This window comes from Cryptotermes secundus, unplaced genomic scaffold (assembly GCF_002891405.2).
Source record: "Cryptotermes secundus unplaced genomic scaffold, Csec_1.0 scaffold41, whole genome shotgun sequence".
Classification (NCBI taxonomy): Eukaryota; Metazoa; Arthropoda; class Insecta; order Blattodea; family Kalotermitidae; genus Cryptotermes; species Cryptotermes secundus.
The window spans coordinates 566,458-585,833 of record NW_019731215.1 but is presented as its reverse complement, the minus strand read 5'-3'; the positions used below and the strand labels follow the sequence as shown (position 1 = coordinate 585,833).

General features: G+C 40.5%; 1 protein-coding gene across 1 annotated transcript in view; it reads left to right on the top strand.

The window, feature by feature from the left end:
- LOC111866387 (mediator of RNA polymerase II transcription subunit 15) overlaps window positions 1-19,376 on the top strand; it is a gene marked incomplete at its 5' end in the record, with an annotated part of 45,864 nt that overhangs the window by 16,798 nt on the left and 9,690 nt on the right. Inside the window, 1 exon segment of the mRNA XM_023855286.2 lies at window positions 12,269-12,411. Coding sequence (XP_023711054.1) covers window positions 12,269-12,411 — 143 coding nt within the window.

The window sequence follows — 19,376 nt, the reverse complement described above, 5'->3', positions numbered from 1 at the left end:
AGACAAACAAGAAACAAAGCCTGGTTGTTTGTGATTATAACAGAAACATGCTAGGAGTGGATCTGAAGGATCAAATGCTAGAGCTGTACTTGCTTGAACGAAAGAAGAGTACTAAGTGGTAACAGAAGTTAATCAAGAGGCTACTCAATGTAGCAATACATAATGCAGTGGTCATATATCGGCTTCTCCCGAATAACAAAAGCATGGACACGCTAAAGTTCAGACTTTCACTAGCACAAGGTCTCATGGAAAAACGTGGTTCTGGTGTTCCTTGTCCTGTATACAGCCGTCCTTCAGTTGAGCCGCCGCCTAAAAGACTGACAGAACGACATTTCCTGGAGCATATTCCAGCCAAAGGAAAAAGGCAGAGCCTCAAAAAAGATGTGTGGTGTGCACAAAACATGGTAAAAGGAGAGAATCTATTTATTTGTATAGTGAATGTGAGGCAGGGTTGTGTTTAGATGGACGTTTCAAGAAATACCATATGAAACTCAAATTCCAATCAACTTGCTTCCATCGCTCAGATACAGGGTGCTCATATTATAAGGTAAGATTATAAAACCATCTGTGGGAACTGCCCACATTCAAGCAAGTGTGACAACACGAGCTTCATTGCTTAGCAGCTTCGAGTAAGCAGCGGGTGCTAGGCAAAGCCTACAACAATACGGACAGTGACATGTTTTCTTATGTCCGACTCTAGGTTACATAAGATGATACATTGAGTGGAAGTTATAGTTACAGTTCTAGATTCTACAGTTCTACAATTCTGGTTCAGGGTGTTCATTATTGTTATTATTATTCTTAAATTCTTCAAACGCAAGTTCGTCTGTGTATACTGTGCAATGAAATCCAGGTGGTTGAATTGCCTTGGTGAGCATTTGTCTCTTTTCTGCTGGAAAGCGTAGGTGATGGGTTTGTGGTCTGTGAAGATGCTGAAGTGGCACGGTTCTAGCACTATAGGACAGTTGCACTGTATACACAGACAAACTTGCGTTTGAAGAATTGAAGAATAATAATAACAATAATGAACACACTGAACCAGAATTGTAGAACTGTAGAATCTAGAACTGTAACTATAACTTCCACTCAATGTATCATCTTATGTAACCTAGAGTCGGACATAAGAAAACATGTCACTGTCCGTATTGTTGTAGGCTTTGCCTAGCACCCGCTGCTTACTCGTCGTTGCTAAGCAATGAAGCTCACGTTGTCACACTTGCTTGAATGTGGGCAGTTCCCACACATCTTTTAAGAGGATTTCAGCGAAAAATTCATAATTATACCTCATATAGTTCAAAAGTTATGATACATAATATTGATACATGTTGCGCAATGGAGTAAAAACCCTCCCTACCCAGCAGTGACGTGGCAACTCTGGCCACAGTGAAGTGGCGGATGAGTCAGCGCTCCGTCCCCCCTCCTCCGTGTGGGTATCACATGGTCCTTTGCCACTACTAAGCTAGAAGGATAGGGTCCTGCCCCAGGACTCCATAATGATACTTCTTCCGCCAGACACAGAGTTTGGCATCCTATATCCACTGACGCATCATGGGCGTGCAGTATGACCAGTCCCAGGATGAGCTCATCTGTGATATTCACGACGAAAACCCACATTGTTATCGGTTGGCACCCCAGGGTAAGAGTCAGCAGAACTTCTTTCAGGATGGGTAAGGATCCTCCAGACACGGTCTGCAGCATAAAATCTGGATTTGGCCATCTTTCAGGCCATCCGGCGGCGATATCCGGTCTTACTATCGTCACGTATTCTCCAGTGTCCACTGTCACTTGGCACGGCTTATCACCAACCCATCTCTGGGTGACCAGACTGGTGTTGGCCTTTTCCGTGATGTTGGTGAGTGCGTAGTGTGGGGGCCTTAACACACATGCCGGCGTTCACCCTTCTCCGCCGGCCGTTGCTCGTTTCCCGACAGTTTGTCATTTCTCCAGCTTGTTTCCCTGTTGTTTCTGGGTCGCCATTCTGATTTTCCCGGCGATTCGCGTTTATTTCTTGGAGGTCCTTTCTGGTCCTGGTGCTGTCTATTGTCATCTCCTCGTTGGGTGGGGGACAATCGGAACTTGGTGCTATCTCCGTGAGGTCTGGCTGCTACCAGTACCGCTTGCAGCTCTAGCGCTTGTCGGAGGGCCTCGTTTACCTTCTTCTCCCCTCCCAGCAGCAGCTGGATCTTTATATCGGTATCTCGTATTCCGTGTATGAAGGCTTTTCCTGCCTCTCTTCCTATGTGGTCAGCAGGTAGATTGGGGTAGGCACGACAGGAAAGAAGTTCAATGGCCGTGGCAAAGTCTTGCAGGTTACCCAGCATGGAGAGGACTGAAGAAACAAGCCGAATCATCATTTCCGCAAGCCATTACAACACATAGTGAGAAATAAATAAGAGAAACTGGTATGAAGAAATTAAGAGGGAGCGACTGTAACAGCCGGATAATAGTCGCTGTGAGGAGTAGCCGAAACAGGAGACGCAGAAAGCACAACCTCCAAAGAAAAGGAACGGGGGTGCATCGTTAGGCTATTCGGGACGAACAGCCTTAAGGAGGAAGCAGTGATACATGTTGCACAGTGGAATAAAAACCCTCCCTACCCAGCAGTGACGTGGCAACTGAGGCCACAGTGAAGTGGCGGATGAGTCAGCGTTCTGTCCCCCCTCCTCCGCGGTGACATAATGCGCAATGCCGCAATTGCTACGTACCCGTAAACAACTTCCAACAGCGTTCCTATGTAACAGGCAAGCGCTGCGACTATATAAGGGGACTACACAGCCGCCGCCGTCAGTTCAAGCGTATCAGCCGCCGAAGTGAGTTCTCAGCGTCCTTGTTCTTAATTGGCAGTGGTAAGGAGCTGCAAAGTGTTGGTCCCCAAAACGGTCCTCTAGAGCCTGAAGTTTTTCCACGTAAGTTGTATTTGTTGGAATGCTGGGTAGTATTTCCGCCGCCCGACCCCTCAGGGCAGTAATTAGGTATGTCGATTTTTCCCGGTCCGACCATTGGTTGTGTTCTGCCACGGTCTCGAATTGTCGCCAGAACATGCTCCACGTTGAATTCCCGTTGAATGTCGGTGGCTGAGCTGTGCTCGCGATGATCGTTGATGTATTTCCCCACTCGTCCTTCATTTGCACTATGTCCAGCTGGGCCTGGAACTCGCGTTTGGTTTCGTCAGTTGCTGCGCAGGTTTCATTGTAGTTTTTCGTCAGGTTTTCCTGGAGTTTATCTGTCCGTGGCAGAGGGACACTTCAATCTTTTCAGTTATTTCTGACTGGAGAGTCTGTTTGTTGTGTTCAAAGATCGCAAAAATGTTTTCAATTCTATGTTGGATTGTCTCATTCAACTCTGACTGCATAGATCGCATTTCTGCCTTCTTTCGGTCCCTACGCCTTTTCTTCTTCGGTTCTCCAACCGGCATTACTTCGGCGTCTTATATGGGTACCTCTCGTAGTTCTGCCGCCTCAGGTTTCATTTCACTGAGACTGGCTCTTTTTCTTCTGGATGTGCTTCCATTTCTCGGCAGGCCATCACCAATCCGACTGGTATTACTAAGGGGACCTCTTCTTGTTGTGCCGCCGCAGGCCGGCTTTTCCTCTTCTAGACGTACCTCCATCTCTTGGTAGGCAATTGTCTTTACTTATTTTTCTAGATGCGCCTGCGTCGTTTCTCGGCAGGCCGTCATCTCTTTCTGTCAGGCATCCATATTGGCTTGCAACCTCTTCTCTCGCATGGCGACCGTCCTTGCTTCGGTGGCTCTCGTTTCTGTTTGGATGGCTTTTATTTATGCAGCCATCTCTTCTCGCCAGGCTTTCGAATTGGCGTTTAATTTTGCAATGAAATCTTCATGGTCTTTCTTCGTATTGGCCTCCAGTTGTTCTTGGCCAGCTCTGATTTCCTTGAGCAGCATTTCCATCATCTGCTGCATCTCCATTTTGTAGCAAGAAAACAGTCAATGTACTCGTAAATTCAATTGTTCGCTGAGGCGTGTTTAAGTTCATAGACACTTCTGACACCAGTTGTCATGCGTTTGCTGTATATAACGCGACAAATAACTTCACGCCTTATTTGATATAGTGAATTTATTGCACATTCGCTTTTACAATCACACAATTTACAGATCCACAATTACTGCTATCTGCAGTATCACAAATACTGTACTGCAAATGCCAGAATACAACTGACTGGTTGCTGGCTAACTCATTACTCTCCGCTGGCTAAATGGAGAACTGTTGATCACACACTTCGGCAGCTGATATGCTTGAACTGATGGCGGCAGCTGTGCAGTCCCCTTATATAGTCGCAGCGCTTGCCTGTTATGTAAGAACGCTGTTGGAAGTTGTTTACGGGTATGTAGCAATTGCGGTCATTGCGCGTTACGTCACCGCTGAGGAAGGGGGACGGAGCGCTGACTCATCCGCCACTTCACTGTGGCCAGAGTTGCCACGTCACTGCTGGGTAGGGAGGGTTTTTACTCCATTGCGCAATATGTATCAATATAATTTAGAGCAAAATTTAAATGGACAATTAAAAAATACTACCGCAGGAGGCCCCTCAAAAGTGATATTTAAATGCCCACGCTGAAGGGTTAAAATTAGGCGTTTTTACATTTATATTACCACTTTTTGAAAACAGTGGAATTTGTTGGATCTACAGAATGGCCACCAAATTTTCCAGGCTTATATCTCTTCAATTACTATGTTCAGAACAAACCTAATCAGTCAGTTTACAAAAACCAGAGATAACCGTTTTAGTCCGTGGAGTTACTGCAACAAAAATTGAAAATGTGCTGCCACTACTTATATCACAAGATAACATCAGATCAACCATTGACCAATGGAAAAGAAGGGTTCAGGCATTCAAGAAAACAGTGGTCCCAGTTCAGCATAGCTTCCAGTGGAAATTGTGATTGCATTGTAACTAAAATGCCTCTTTTTAACATTCAGAATGGAAATTGTGTTTCTGTGTAATGAATCACCTGAACTAAATGAATCATCATGCACACACATACTTATATATGTTGTACCCCCCTTCTGTGGGTTTCATTAAAGTCTATTGAACTCTTCTTTTTATTCTTTCTTAAGGATCTCTTTGTGACCTATCTGGTACATATTGCCTAAGACTTGACATATTTGATTAAAATGAAACTGAATGTCATCTCTTACATGTCTTGTTCTCCAGTGTGTAACATGGACTATCATCTGTGATTAGTAGGAATAGTTATGTGTCTCTAGATAATAAATGATGGACATATATATTTTGGTAACAGAGAAAACTGACAAAGTAAAAAGACTTCCTATTATATTTATTAACTCTCTCTATTGAGAATGATGGAGAATACTATAGAAAGAAATCCTCATGGTTTTTAAAAGAGGAAAATATTAAAAGAACTTTAATCTCTTTAAAAGGAATGTCCATCAGTGTTTTATAGTTTACATTACCTTCATTTTGGTTTGATGTCTCACTGTAATTACTCTGTTGATTTGAAGATTGTGAGAAACTCTCTTCTCTTAATCCCAAAAAGTCACTGAATTTGTGTATAATTTTTGTCTGAGATGATCTGCCATCGATAATATATTTATTGATTACTCCAGAATGGGAAGATTTAAATTATCACGTATGTATAATGGTATGTCTGATCATGATGCGCAATTAATATTGATCCATGATATTACTATGCCCCCTTATGTTAAATGTTCACGAATGATAAGAAAAATTGACAAATATTCCTTGTTAAATTTTAATTATAATCTTAGTAATGAACTTTGGAATGAAGTATTTGATAATAATGAAGTGAACGCTGTGTTCAATGCGTTCTTAAACATTTTCTTAAGACACTTTTGTAATAGTTTCCCCAAATGTCTCACTAGACCCCATACTAATACTAAAGTATGGATATCATCTAGTATTAAAACTAAATGTAGCATAAAAAGCCATTTGTATTTAAGCTGTAAGGAGAGTAGTAACCCTCATATACAAAGTTACTATAAGCTGTTCTGTAAAGATCTATCTAGAAATATTATGGAAGCCAAACGTTCATATTAGGATAAACTAATTATAAACTCCAATAATAGAACTAAAACCACTTGGAATATTGTTAAATCATTGACCGGGAGGAAACCCTATCATGAAATTATACGAAACTTGAGTGCTCCTGATAGATCATATATCAATACTAAAATGATTGCTGAATCATTCAATAAATATTTTTTATCAATAGCGGAGACCATTACCAAAAGTACCCTAAAAATTGTGATATACTTGACATATGTAATAAGGCTAATGAATATTTATCTAATACATTTACAACCACTTTCCCTCCGATCAGTTATTGTTACAACAAATGAAATCGAAAAAAATTATACACAAATTGAAAATGACCAATTCTACTGGGTATGATGAGATCCCTATCAAAGTATTAAAAAGTTGTAAAAATTTTATTACCTCATCCTTAACATACATAATAAATAGATCGTTAGCTACCGGTATATTTCCTGATAGGCTAAAATTCTCTGAGATAAAACCTATATACAAAAATGGTGATAAAAATCTTATCAATAATTATAGGCCCATATCCTTATTGACTTCCTTTTCGAAGATATTTGAAAGAGTGGTGTTTGTAAGACTTCGTCATCATTTGACTATCAACAATATTTTAGCCAATGAACAGTTTGGATTTCAAATGAAATTTTCCACTGAAAAGGCCATTAATAAATTGCTTGACCTGACCTTAACTGCTCTAAATGCTGGCCATAATGTGGGTGGAATATTTTGTGATTTAAAAAGGCCTTTGATTGTGTCAATCACAAGATTTTATTATCTAAGTTGGAATTCTATGGTATTACGGGTCCGATGCATAAATGGATAGCATCTTATCTTAAAGGAAGGTTCCAGAGAATTAAATTACAAGGTAATGATAGTAACCTAAATACCTATTCAAATTGGGGCTTAATATCCCATGGTGTCCGGCAGGGATCCATTTTTGTCCCCTGTTATTCTTGATCTATATTAATGATTTGCCTGTAGTATTAAATAGGACTTCCTATCCTATCCTCTTTGCTGATGATACTAGTGTGATTATATCCAATCCAGATCCTCTAAATTTCCTGCATAGTGTGACTGAAGTTCTCAATAAATTAAAATTATGGTTTAATGCTAATTTATTGTTCTCAAACTTTTCCAAAACTGAATTTGTCAAGTTTAATACAAAAAATATGCATGAACATGAGATGAAGATAGTATATGATAACATGGAAATACCCAACTCAACCAGTTTAAAGTTCTTAGGGCTTAATATTGCAAATACTCTAACTTGGAAAACACATATTGACTCACTTATCCCGAAACTTAGCTCTGTGTGCTATGCAATCTGAGTCATAAAACCATTTGTGAATCAGGAAACTTTGCTGATGGTTTATTATGCCTATTTTCACTCTATTATTCGATATGGCATTATTTTTTGGGATAATTCTTCGTACGCCAGCAATGTCTTTCGTTTGCAAAATAGGACAATGAGACTAATAACTGGTGCTGGTAATAGAGACTCATGCNACTAATGGAATTGATATTCACTACTCTAAAAATTCTTACTCTGTCATCTTTGTATATTTATTCACTACTATCTTTTGTGGTCGATAGCATGGATCAATATTATTTTGTATCTGATATACATAATAGAGACACTAGACAGGTACTCAACATAAATCTATATCAACCCTCAACTCGTTTATCATTATATCAAAAAGGCTCATATTATATGGGCATCAAACTATTCAATTGTCTCCCACTAAATTTGAAGCAATTATATAAAGATATTAAGCGGTTTAAATTAAAACTAAAAGAATTCTTGAGTTGTCACCCATTTTATACTGTGGATGAATTTTTTGTATATACTAGTCGGTAAGATTAATCGTATTCTGGTTCTATTCTTATGTCTTGACTTAGTTCTTTGTGCTACTTATTTATCTAATATGACTTTTCCACATCCTAAAGTGTTGGATTTTTATGAAATAATAGATGAGTAATGAAAATGAAAAAAGAGCTTGTACTGACACCTGAAACCTTTGAGAGTTCTATAATAAGATGTCTTGGCTCTGTGTTGTTTTTGTAAACTTGGGGAGTTTTGTTATATGAATGGTTGATATGTTCTTTTTTATTTGTTTTATATTGTGAATGCCTTGACTTGTCACCCATTTTATACTGTGGATGAATTTCTGTATATACTAGTCAGTAAGATTAATTGTATTCTGGTTTCTATTCTTATGTCATGACTTAGTTCTTTGTACTACTGATTTATCTAATATGACATTTCCACATCCTAAAGTGTTGGATTTTTATGAAATAATAGATGAGTAATAAAAATGAAAAAAGAGCTTGTACTGACGCCTGAAACCTTTGAGAGTTCTATAATACGAGTATGATGTCTTGGTTCTGTGTTGTTTTTGTAAACCGGGGGAGTTTTGTTGTATATATAGCTGATATGTTCTTTTTTTTATTCGTTTTATATTATGAATGCTTCGACTTGTGACCCATTTTATACTGTGGATGAATTTTTTGTATATACTAGTCAGTAAGATTAATTGTATTCTGGTTCTGTTCTTATGTCTTGACTTAGTTCTTTGTACTACTTATTTATCTAATATTACTTTTCCACATCCTAAAGTATTGGATTTTATGGAAATAATAGATGAGTCATAAGTTCCATACTGGTGGAGTTTTGTTGTATATATGGCTGATATGTTCTTTTATTTTGTTTCATATTATGAATGCCTTGACTTGTTCCTGTGGGAATGGAATGCTTGTTTTTTGATGTGTGACTCATTCTATATCCAATGGTTGTTTCCAAGCCTGTATCTGGATCTATTTTTGAATTTGAAATAAATTGAATTGAATTAAAAAGAAAGTGTATAGCAGGGATACCATTTGGAAGTATTACTTGTCTCTGTTACTTTTAAATTCAAAAAAGTATAAAGCTGAGATAAGATTTGGTTGTGGGGGAAGGAACTGGTTAGGTGGTGAGAATGCATCATTAGTTTGCTTTCCTTGTTGTGTTGGAGTGTGTTATGACCATTATTTTGGTGTAAATATTTTTTTATGATGTCTTCAAGTTAAACAGGAAGCTCTGGGATGAACTAATCACTTATTCTCCTTTCGCTGCAGTTTAATAATTTGATACAAGTATAAAAAAACTTCAGTATATGTGGTGTATATAAAAAGTTCCTGAAATTTGTCTGTAAATCAGCGGTGCATTGGTCACTTTAGGTGGTGTTTGAGTGATCTTGGTACCTGACCATTAGTTTCACAAGCCATTTTGATCAAAGTAGAGAGGACGTCCTGTTTAGTTTTTATAACTGGTTTTGTGAGCTGGTTTGTTGCTGTCATGTCACATCTAGTATGGAGTCTAAAGGGCAAAGAAATTGTGTTAAAGTATGTTTCATAGTAGGGAAACCAGCTGCAGAAACTCACAAGATGTTGCATGAAACCTGCAGTGATAATGCCTTGAGTCAAACAATGACCCGTGAATGATTCAGATGTTTTAGACCTGGAAGAAGATCGACAGATGACAAGCAATTTGTCTGATCTTCAGCTTCAAGGTCCAAACCTCTGATTACCCAGGTGAAAAACATTTTCCATGGAAATCGACTGTCCAAAAAGCTGCAGAAGAGGTTGGAGTATCCATTGGTCCATGCTACACAGTTTTAATAGAAGATTTAGAAATAAATCGGGTCTCAGCAAAACTTTTACCAAGACTTTTGACTGATGATCAAAAACTGCAGCAATTTGCCATCTGTGAAAATCTCTAACACATGTCATTACCAGTGATCAGACATTGATCTTCGGTTATGACGTTGAAACCGAAGAGAAGTCCTCACATTGGAAGATTGCTGCTTCACCTCGCCCCAAGAAAGCATGACTGCTGTGCTCATGAGTGAAAGTGATGCTGCTTTTTTTTTTTATATCGAGGCATTTTGCATTATGAATTCACTCCTGAAAGTCAGACAATCAGGATTTTTATCTAGCAGTTCTGAGATATCTGCAAGATGCAGTATAAAGAAAGCAACCTGAAATGTGGACTGTGGGGAGCTAGATCCTCCATCACACTAATGCACCTGCTCACACAGGATTGTCAGACAGTGTTTGGCAATTCAATTCTAACCCTTCCACAACTCCCGTGTTTACCTGACTTCTCCCCTCCTGAATTTATTTCTATTCCCTAAACTCAAAATTATCTTTTGGATGAAGATTTCTGGTAGTGGAAGACATGATCACTAATGTGGTGAATGACTTGAAGGTGATACCACAAACATCCTTCAAACAAGGCTTCTGGAAGTGTAAAAGACAGTGGGGGTGGGGCATTGCTGCACAAGCGGACTAAGCTCTGAGCAGAGAAAGATATTATTTATGGATAAATGTTGGGAATTTTTGAACACACCTCATATATGCATAATGAAGTCAATAATTTAATGGTACAAATTAGATCTCTGCAGAACATGAATTATGCCTGTGATAATACAATATAACATGTAAAGTTGCTGCCAGAGCCAGTATTTCAGTATCAAACTACACAGTCCTAAAGAAACCAGTCACATTTTGACACTGAGTATACTGCCATCAGTAATCTTTCTCCCTGTTTTCTGTACTTCCAAACCGTAGCAATAGTAACACTTTGCACTTGTCTTAAATCCGCTCCACACCCTCATATTTTATTTCTTTAAGATCCATTTTAATAATATTCTCCGATCTATTCCTATATGTATCAGTTACCTCATCCTGTTAAATTTTACTGTTCAGTATTACGAGGGTGATTCAAATGAAAACCTTAAATTTATAATAAAAAATCGAAATTTCACGCCATTATCCTGTAAGTTGGTGAGCATGCTACAAACAGCGCACAGAATGGCCTGTAGGTTGCAGCATAGTGCAGATGCACAAACACCGTCACAGCACCAGTATAAGATGGCTGCCCCACTTGAAACTTGCACCAGGGAAGATCAGCATTCTCTTATTCGGTTTTTGTGTAGTGAAGGTGTGAAACCTATTGAAATTTATCGAAGAATGAAGTTTCAGTATGGTGATGCATGTTTATCACATCAGCAAGTGTACGAATGGAGTAGGAAGTTTGCAAATGGTGCGACTTCAGTGGAAGATGCTCCTTGTCCGGGTCAGGCACATCGAGTTGTGACTCCAGAGAACACTGCAGCAGTTGAAGCCATAGTGAGGGAACACCGACGAGTGACATTGAGTGAAATTGCAGCAAGTTTAAACATTAGTCGTGGTTCAGCACACCACACTGTGCATGATGTGCTCCAGTTTCACAAAGTGTGTGCAAGATGGGTGCCACAGCAGCTGACTCCTGAATTGAAAGACCGAAGTATTGATGCTTGTGAAGAACTTCTGTGGCGCTTTGAACGAGAAGGTGATGACTTCCTTGCAAGAATCGTTACTGGGGACGAAAGCTGGGTTCGCTTCCACCAACCGGAAATGAAGAGAGCAAGCTAGGAATGGCGCCATTCCTCATCTCCAAAACCAAAGAAGTTTCGAACACAACGATCAGCAGGGAAGGTTATGCTGACTCTCTTTTGGGACGAAAAATGCGTCATCTTGAAGCACTACACACCTAGAGGGACCACTGTCACCAGTGCATCATACTCAGATCTCCTAAAACATCATCTTCGGCCTGCAATCAAATCAAAGCGACGTGGATTGCTGTCCACAGGTATCCTTTTGCAACATGAAAGTGCAAGGCCCCATACTGTCCATACAACAGTTGCGACACTCATTGACCAACATTTTGAGTGTCTTACTCATCCAGCATATTCACCAGACCTTGCCCCAAGTCATTTCCATATGTTTGGACCACTCAAAGAAACAATGGGAGGAAAGACGTTCCATTCTGATGAAGAGGTACGCCACGTGGTGCATGAGTGGTTGTGCGGACTACCAAAGATTTTTTTTCTAAAGGAATTCATGCACTTTGTAAGCACTGGAGGACTTGCATTGAGCATGGGGGAGGTCATGTTGAAAAGTGATACAGCTTTGTACCACTTGTGCACAATAAATAATACTCAAAAAAATATTTAAGGTTTTCATTTGACTCGCCTACGTATATTTCATGCCTCTCCTCAGCATCTGCATACTCATCCTGTCCTCCTTGATAATGCTAGCAATATTTGGAAGAAAATTTACATTCTGGATGAAATATCTATCTGGTGTTACCTTATCGTCTTTATCTAGAGATGTGGTGACAATTTGTAAAGTTTTAATTTTTTTCAAGGGAGGTGAGGGGATCATGATGACTGGTCAGAATGCTGGATTTGCTGGTCCACGTAATGTTGCTTCCAGTGCATTTCTGCGACGGAGTCCATCACCATCTGCTCTTCAGGCTTCTCCAGCAGGTCTGGGTGCTGCTCCAGCCAGGTATGGTTTTTCACTTGCTGTTATAAATTTGCTTTAAGACTTCTTAGTTTTCTGAATCTACAGTAAATTATCTTAACCATCCCCATGTTTTAAGTGTTAATATTTGAGTTCTTTTAAATGTTATCATTAATTTTAACAGTTGGTATCCTGTGCACCATGAATTTAATTATGTATGCATAGCACTATTGTTTGCTTGTAATGAGTATGCTTATCCAAATTTCCACTGCATTGAGTTTTCTTCCTGGATTTGCATAAACACTTTTGTTGTTGCAGATTAGCTGCTAACTTCTGTTCTTCAGAAGTCCCGTGAGGACTAGTGGAAACCCATCATTTTCATGCCTTGACTCATTATGAGCATGGCTGGAGAGAGAAAATAAGAGTCTTTGTCTCAACCCATTTCAGTGCATGCATGGGAGGGCAACTGCCATTGCATCACAGGAGTTAACAGAGAAAATAGTCAAATATTAACAACTTCTAATCACCCCAAGCACTCGGACCATTACTGGGTTCATTTTGTGCCCTTGATTTCATTAGAGTCCTCAGTGCTAGAGCCAGAAATTCTCTGAGGCCCTACTAATATCAGTCAGCTCAAACCATCTGGAGCTGAAGATCTTCACTCTTTCTCCTGCTGTCCATATTTCCTGCATATAACATTATCATAAAGAGCCAGAACAGTTAGGTGTCATCTCAGTGTACAGTGGCCAGTCAACAATCCTGTAACCAGTTAACACTCTTTCCTCCCCAGGGCCAGTAGGCCCTTTGACAGGTTTTCTGAGGGCCCGTTGTAACAGCCCATTATTCAGAATGGTGCTGTATTGGCCGCTCCCTAATCGTGAACATCACATGATGAGACTGGAATTGCTAGTTTTCGAATGAGAAGTTAACTGCTCAATCCCTCCCTATCCAAGGCATATGGAGTGTCATTTCCCTGGATCCTCCTCTGGCCAGGAACTCAGAGGAGTGTTGCTGTGTTCCAGTTGGCCAGGGCACAGTTTGCTTGTCAACTTTTCCAGACAAGCTTTGATGTTATCCTTGATGCCTCAAGGATTTGCAAAGCTACCTGTCTATCTGAGAAATTATAAATATGTTCGTCTGTATAGTTCCTGTCTATGCAATCCTTTGCACAGGCTAAAATTGCAAATGTTTCTGCTGAGAACACTGACATGTATGTGGAGTGAGAAGGATGTCTTTGTCTTAAGTCTCAGTCTTGCCCCAGGAACACCTGCTCTTATCTTCTAGCCATTTTTGATCCATCTGTGTGCCACATCAGCCCTGTGGGTTGGGGTTAACCAGTGTTTGCATAGTTAGATCTCCATGTTTCTCTCAGTCTTATAGACAAAGACTGTGAAAAGTGGTCTCAGTGGACCTTCCTGTTTCATATGCATGGTGATAGAAATGTAATGGATACCTCACCAGTGTTCCATTTCTTATATGTATGTCCTCACCAAGGCTCCATTTCATATACGTAGTGCGTTCAAGTTCTAAGGTCTCCGATTTTTTTTCTCACACAATAATCATACAAAAAATTTGAAACTTCTGTCACTTTTCAACCTAATCTCCCTGCAGCCGTACACATTTTTCACAACGTCGACGCCATGATTCCATGGCCGCTGCGAACGCTTCCATAGGAGTCTGTTTTGACCACTGGAAAATCGCCGATGTAATAGCGGCACGACAGGTGAATGTGCGACCACGGGGAGAGTCTTTCATCGTTGGGAAAAGCCAAAAATCGCTAGGAGCCAGGTCAGGTGAGTAGGGAGCATGAGAAACCACTTCAAGGTTGTTTTCACGAAGAAACTGCTGCATCACGTGTGTCCGATGCGCTGGTGCATTGTCCTGGTGAAAGAGCACACATGTAGCCTTTTCTGGCCGTTTTTCTCACAGTGCTGGATGGAGCTTGTTCTTCAAAACATCTTGGTAGAATGCACCTGACACCGTAGTGCCCTTTGGAACGCAGTGAGTAAGGATTATGCCATCGCTCTCCCAAAACATGGCCACCATCATTTTTCTAGCACTGGTGCTTACCCGAAATTGTTTGGTGGCGGTGAGTCTGTGCGCTTCCATTGCACTGACTGGCACTTTGTTTCAGGATTGAAAAACGGCATCCATGTCTTGTCACAATTGATGAAAAGAAAGTCCCATTCATGCCTTCATCATGTGTCAACATCACCTGGCACCACGCATGTGGAGAAAGCGAATGATTACTCGCTGTTCTTGTAACGAAAACGTCGCCACTTTAAGTATCAAAAACACTCCTCACGCTCACGGCCGCCACTAGAGTTCTGTGTGCCGTACAGTGCTATCATCTCTGTCACGCATTCACAAAGAGTGCACACGTATATTAAAGTAAACCGCATATGTCTATCTGTTCTCAGTCCTGAGAAAAAAAAATTGGAGACCTTAGAACTTGAACACCCCTCGTATATCTGTCCACAAGCCTTTCCAGTATTTTCAAAGGAAAAGAAGTAAGGTCGATAGGATGATAGGATTTTACCTGAATCTAGCTAGTAAACCTTGGCTTAGGTGTAAAGATAACTCTGACTGCTGACCAGAATAATGGGAAATACCTAAGAGCAGTGCAGGCTTTAAGTATATTTCAACCTTGATATTATGATATGATGCCTGAAAGCAGAAATAGTGGACTGAATAGTTGTGGCCATTGCTAGGCAGTGGCATACTGAACACGTTTCTGCAGCAAAAGTCGAGGAGTTGTATGACTCTCAGAGTCGTGAGACAGTAAGATAGGGGACCTGAAACAAAGGATGACTGCTGGGGAGGACAAGCAACAATTTACCTGACCCAACTAGCCAGTCAGTCAGAGATCTCTCTGAGTCGTGACACCGTAAGATGTGGGAATTTGAAACCAAGAATGACTGTGCTGGAGAGGGCTAGCAGCAGTTTACCTGGCTCAACAAGCTTTTGAGTTACATTGTTAGTAGTTGTTGCTTAGCACCAACTGGTGAACAAATAGAAGATTTTATATGTGCTACAGTTGTAGTGATCTAGAGAATGTACGAGGGCTGTTTGGAAAGTAACCTCTGTTTGTTTGAGGCAACTAATATAGGAGCAACGGAGAGCTCACGCACGAGAGGTAACATCAGATGACTGATTGCATTCTAAACTATCACATAACTGGTCACCTAGGGTTTGTTCTTGTGTCTACAGTGTGAGTTATAATCCCACCAGCTGCATAATTCATGCAGTTATCCACCTTCTTCATGCTGAAAACATAAGTGATGCTGAAATCCATAGTGAATTATGCACAGTGTATGGCCAAAATGCACAGACATCTGCCAGAAAACTGATGGAAACTGTTTTCTGGGACAGGAAAGGAATGCTGGTGGTGAAATTCATGCTACAAGGGTCCACAATGACACCAGAAGTGTACAAGGTGTGGCAATAAAGAAACCGGATTCATGCTCTAACCCTTTATTAAAAAAAAATCAGACAGTCGAAATGTTATCCCCTTCAATGTAGTCCCCTCCCCGATCCCTACACCGCTCCATGCGAATTTTCCACTGTTGGAAGCAGTGCTGCAGGTCATCTTGTGTTATGCTCTTCAAGAGTTGCGTCGCTTTTGCTTTCACTGCATCCACGGACTCGAACCTGGTCCCTTTCAGCGCAGACTTGATTTTTGGGAAGAGAAAAAAGTCGCACGGTGCTAGGTCCGGAGAATACGGTGGATGTTCCATCACTGGAATGTTGTTTTTTGCCAAATACCTCTTCACAGATAGCGCGTTGTGTGCTGGCGCGTTGTCGTGATGAAGAACCCATGAGGCATTCTTCCACATGTCTGGTCTCCTTCGTCGCACACGTTCACGGAGGTACGTCAAAACATTTTTATAATAAACCTGATTGACAGTCTGACCTTCAGGCACCCAATCAATGTAGATTACCCCCCGGATATCGAAAAAAACAATCATCATTGCTTTGAATTTGGACTTGCTCATGCGCGCTTTCTTCTTCCTAGGGGATTTGGGGCTCTTCCAATGCATGGATTGTCGCTTAGTCTCTGGATCATATTGAAGAATCCAAGTTTCGTCACACGTAATTACGTTTTGGAAGAAATCAGGATCATTTTCAATGTTTTCAAGAGTGTCAACACAGCAATTCACTCGATGTTCCTTTTGCTGGGGGGTAAGGATTTTTGGCACCACTTTAGCACACACCTTTTTCATGCCCAGATCGTCGTGCAAAATCTGTCTAACACTTTCCTTATTGATGTTCGTAAGTTCAGAAATTGCTCGAATGCTCAGTCGACGATCTCTTCGAACAATTCTAGCGACCTTCTCCACATTCTCTGGAGTTTTCGCAGTGGGAGGACGGCCCGATTTTGGATCGTTCCCGACGTTTTTCCTACCCTCCATAAACTTCTTAAACCACTCGAAAACTTGCGTGCGAGATAGACACTGATCACCATATACTTCTGTCAACAAATTGTAAGTTTCAGTGGCAGATTTTCCAAGTTTTGTGAGGAATTTGATGTTAGCACGTTGTTCTGCATTAGCACTCAGCATTATTCCGACGGAGCTCAGAAACACGATCCGCTTCTAACAATGGTCGCGGCCAGACTAACCGATGCACGTGAATGAAACTTTGTGTGACGGTAGAGGGAAGTCCAAGGGTCAATGCCCTACCCTCCTCTTCGTCAATGACGTGGCCGGAAATGAGTCATAAAAGTAATCCAGGTTCTTTATTGCCACACCTTGTATTGCGAAACACTAAAAATCTGTGTAGGGCCATTCAGAACAAAAGGCATGGAATGCTGACATCCAGTGTAGTGCTCCTCCACAGCGGTGTGCATCCACATACAGCTGCTGATATTCAAGCATTTCAACTGGAAGTTATTTTACCACCTTCTTACCGTTCTGATCTCACTCCAACTACCACCTGTTACCCTGCTTGAAGAACTGGTTGGGATCACAGCTCTTCAACAGTAGTGAGGAGTTTGGATGAAAGGTGGCAGACTTCTTAATTTAATTAATTTAATTTTTCCTCATTGCTTGTTTTATTAACACCTCACCAGGGGTTACTTTCCAAATAGCCCTCATAAGTTAATGAGCCTTTTATAGTTATTTGTATTGTAGTTACAAGTCATGATGGGCATTTGGTAAATCCAGTTATGCAAACCCCATGTCTAGTCACCAACACATAAGAATATTATGAGAGTTTATATAAAAAAGCTAGTTCTAATGGATATTCATAATAAACGAAAATATATGAAATGCATAAAGGTAGATCTGTCTTCTAAAATGCAGTGATATATAATACAATATGGCACCAAGGTTTGAATTATGATGAGGTTGTGCCGACATTTCTTCTTGGGAATGGTTACCATGGGGATATGACAATAATGAAGAATATATCAACATTTTCATGGTCATTAGCACTATCTGAACCAAAGAGTTAAAGATTTTCATAAACTTACATAACCTTTTCTTTCACATCCAGCTGATAATTAGGTGCCATGCTTTTGAGTGAAAGTCTTTGCTGCATGCTTGCAAGTCACAGCATGTGAGCACCTGATAGAATAAACTGGTTGACTTGGATTGAACTGAACAGACCAACACAGAATGTAGTTTAAATTTCACTAATACTTGACATACGAGTATGTGCGTTATGTTATAGGTTATTCTGAACACCACGATTAGAATACACGCAACTTTTTGGCATCATGTACATAAAAAGTGGTTGTGAGAAACACGTTGATTTGTTTCAGACTGGAGTAACAGACCAACACATGGTGCAATATAAATCTCACCAATACCTGATGTGCATACATTATGTATGTAAGAAATGGTTATGAAACAACCATTATACCTTACAGCTTAACTGTAAAGCACATGTTACGGTAGTGGCATGTAAACCATGTATGTAACTGTGACTGTTTAATTTTGTAACCTAATAAAATTAAGTTTACATAAGTTATCACACTTGTAATTAAAATGATTCTGTGCCTATGACATTATTGTAGTAGCACAGGAATCATTTCATTATATTGTAACGTGTTTTGTTGGTTACTGAAGATGCCATAGAGACCGTTAATTGGTTTATTGAACAACCTACAAGTAACGGCTACAATTACTTATCACACAGTTGCGGGGTTTCACACTTTATAACCCTAATCGCATTAATCTATTACCACTGTTGCGGGGTTTCACGATTTATAACCGTTACACCTCAGGGGGAGGGAGTGAGAAAATATAATTACTTTGGTCTGTTGCTACTCTTTTTCTAAAATCTTCGCTGCACTCGGCTGCCGTCGGCTGTCTTGGTTATGGTCACTCGGGATCGGTCGAGGACGGGATGGTTACGAACGGGTGAATCAAAACTTCCTGCGTACATCTTATCCTATGTACACTGATCTATTTACATTAATATTTACATTAAGAAAAGGGCCTGCTTGGTCTGTTGACATGACACTTCTCGCTACTCTCTCTCTCTTGGTTATTTTCCCTCTGGAGGTGGGAGGTACCCTGAAACTGTAGTTCTTTCATCGCCTGTCACTCTCTACTTGATTACTACCCTATTCGACCCTGGCTCTCGCTGGGGGTACACTGGAGATTGCACCTTGAAATCCTTCAACAACACTATTAAACAACATGGCTGTTATGCGTAAAGAGACTTACTTGCAATAAGTATGTAGATGACTGTTGCCATCCCCCATCTCGTTGCGCACATGTCGGCGAGGGCCTCTGGCTGACAACTCAATATTCTGTTAAGATCAGATTCCCAAGTCTCTCGAAATTCAGTGATTTATAGTTTTAATTTGCTAATTCAGCTGTTGATGACAGAGGGTAGTTAACTCCTCCTCAGTGTCCTCAATTCCCAAAGTAATATTCTCATTGGATATTCTAGGTGGCTGGGGGTGGACCCACGGTATCTTATTGCTGCGTATTTACTCCTATGACCATCTCCAGTGGCCTAGTTAGCGGAGCGTCTTACTTACGCTATTACGCATAAAT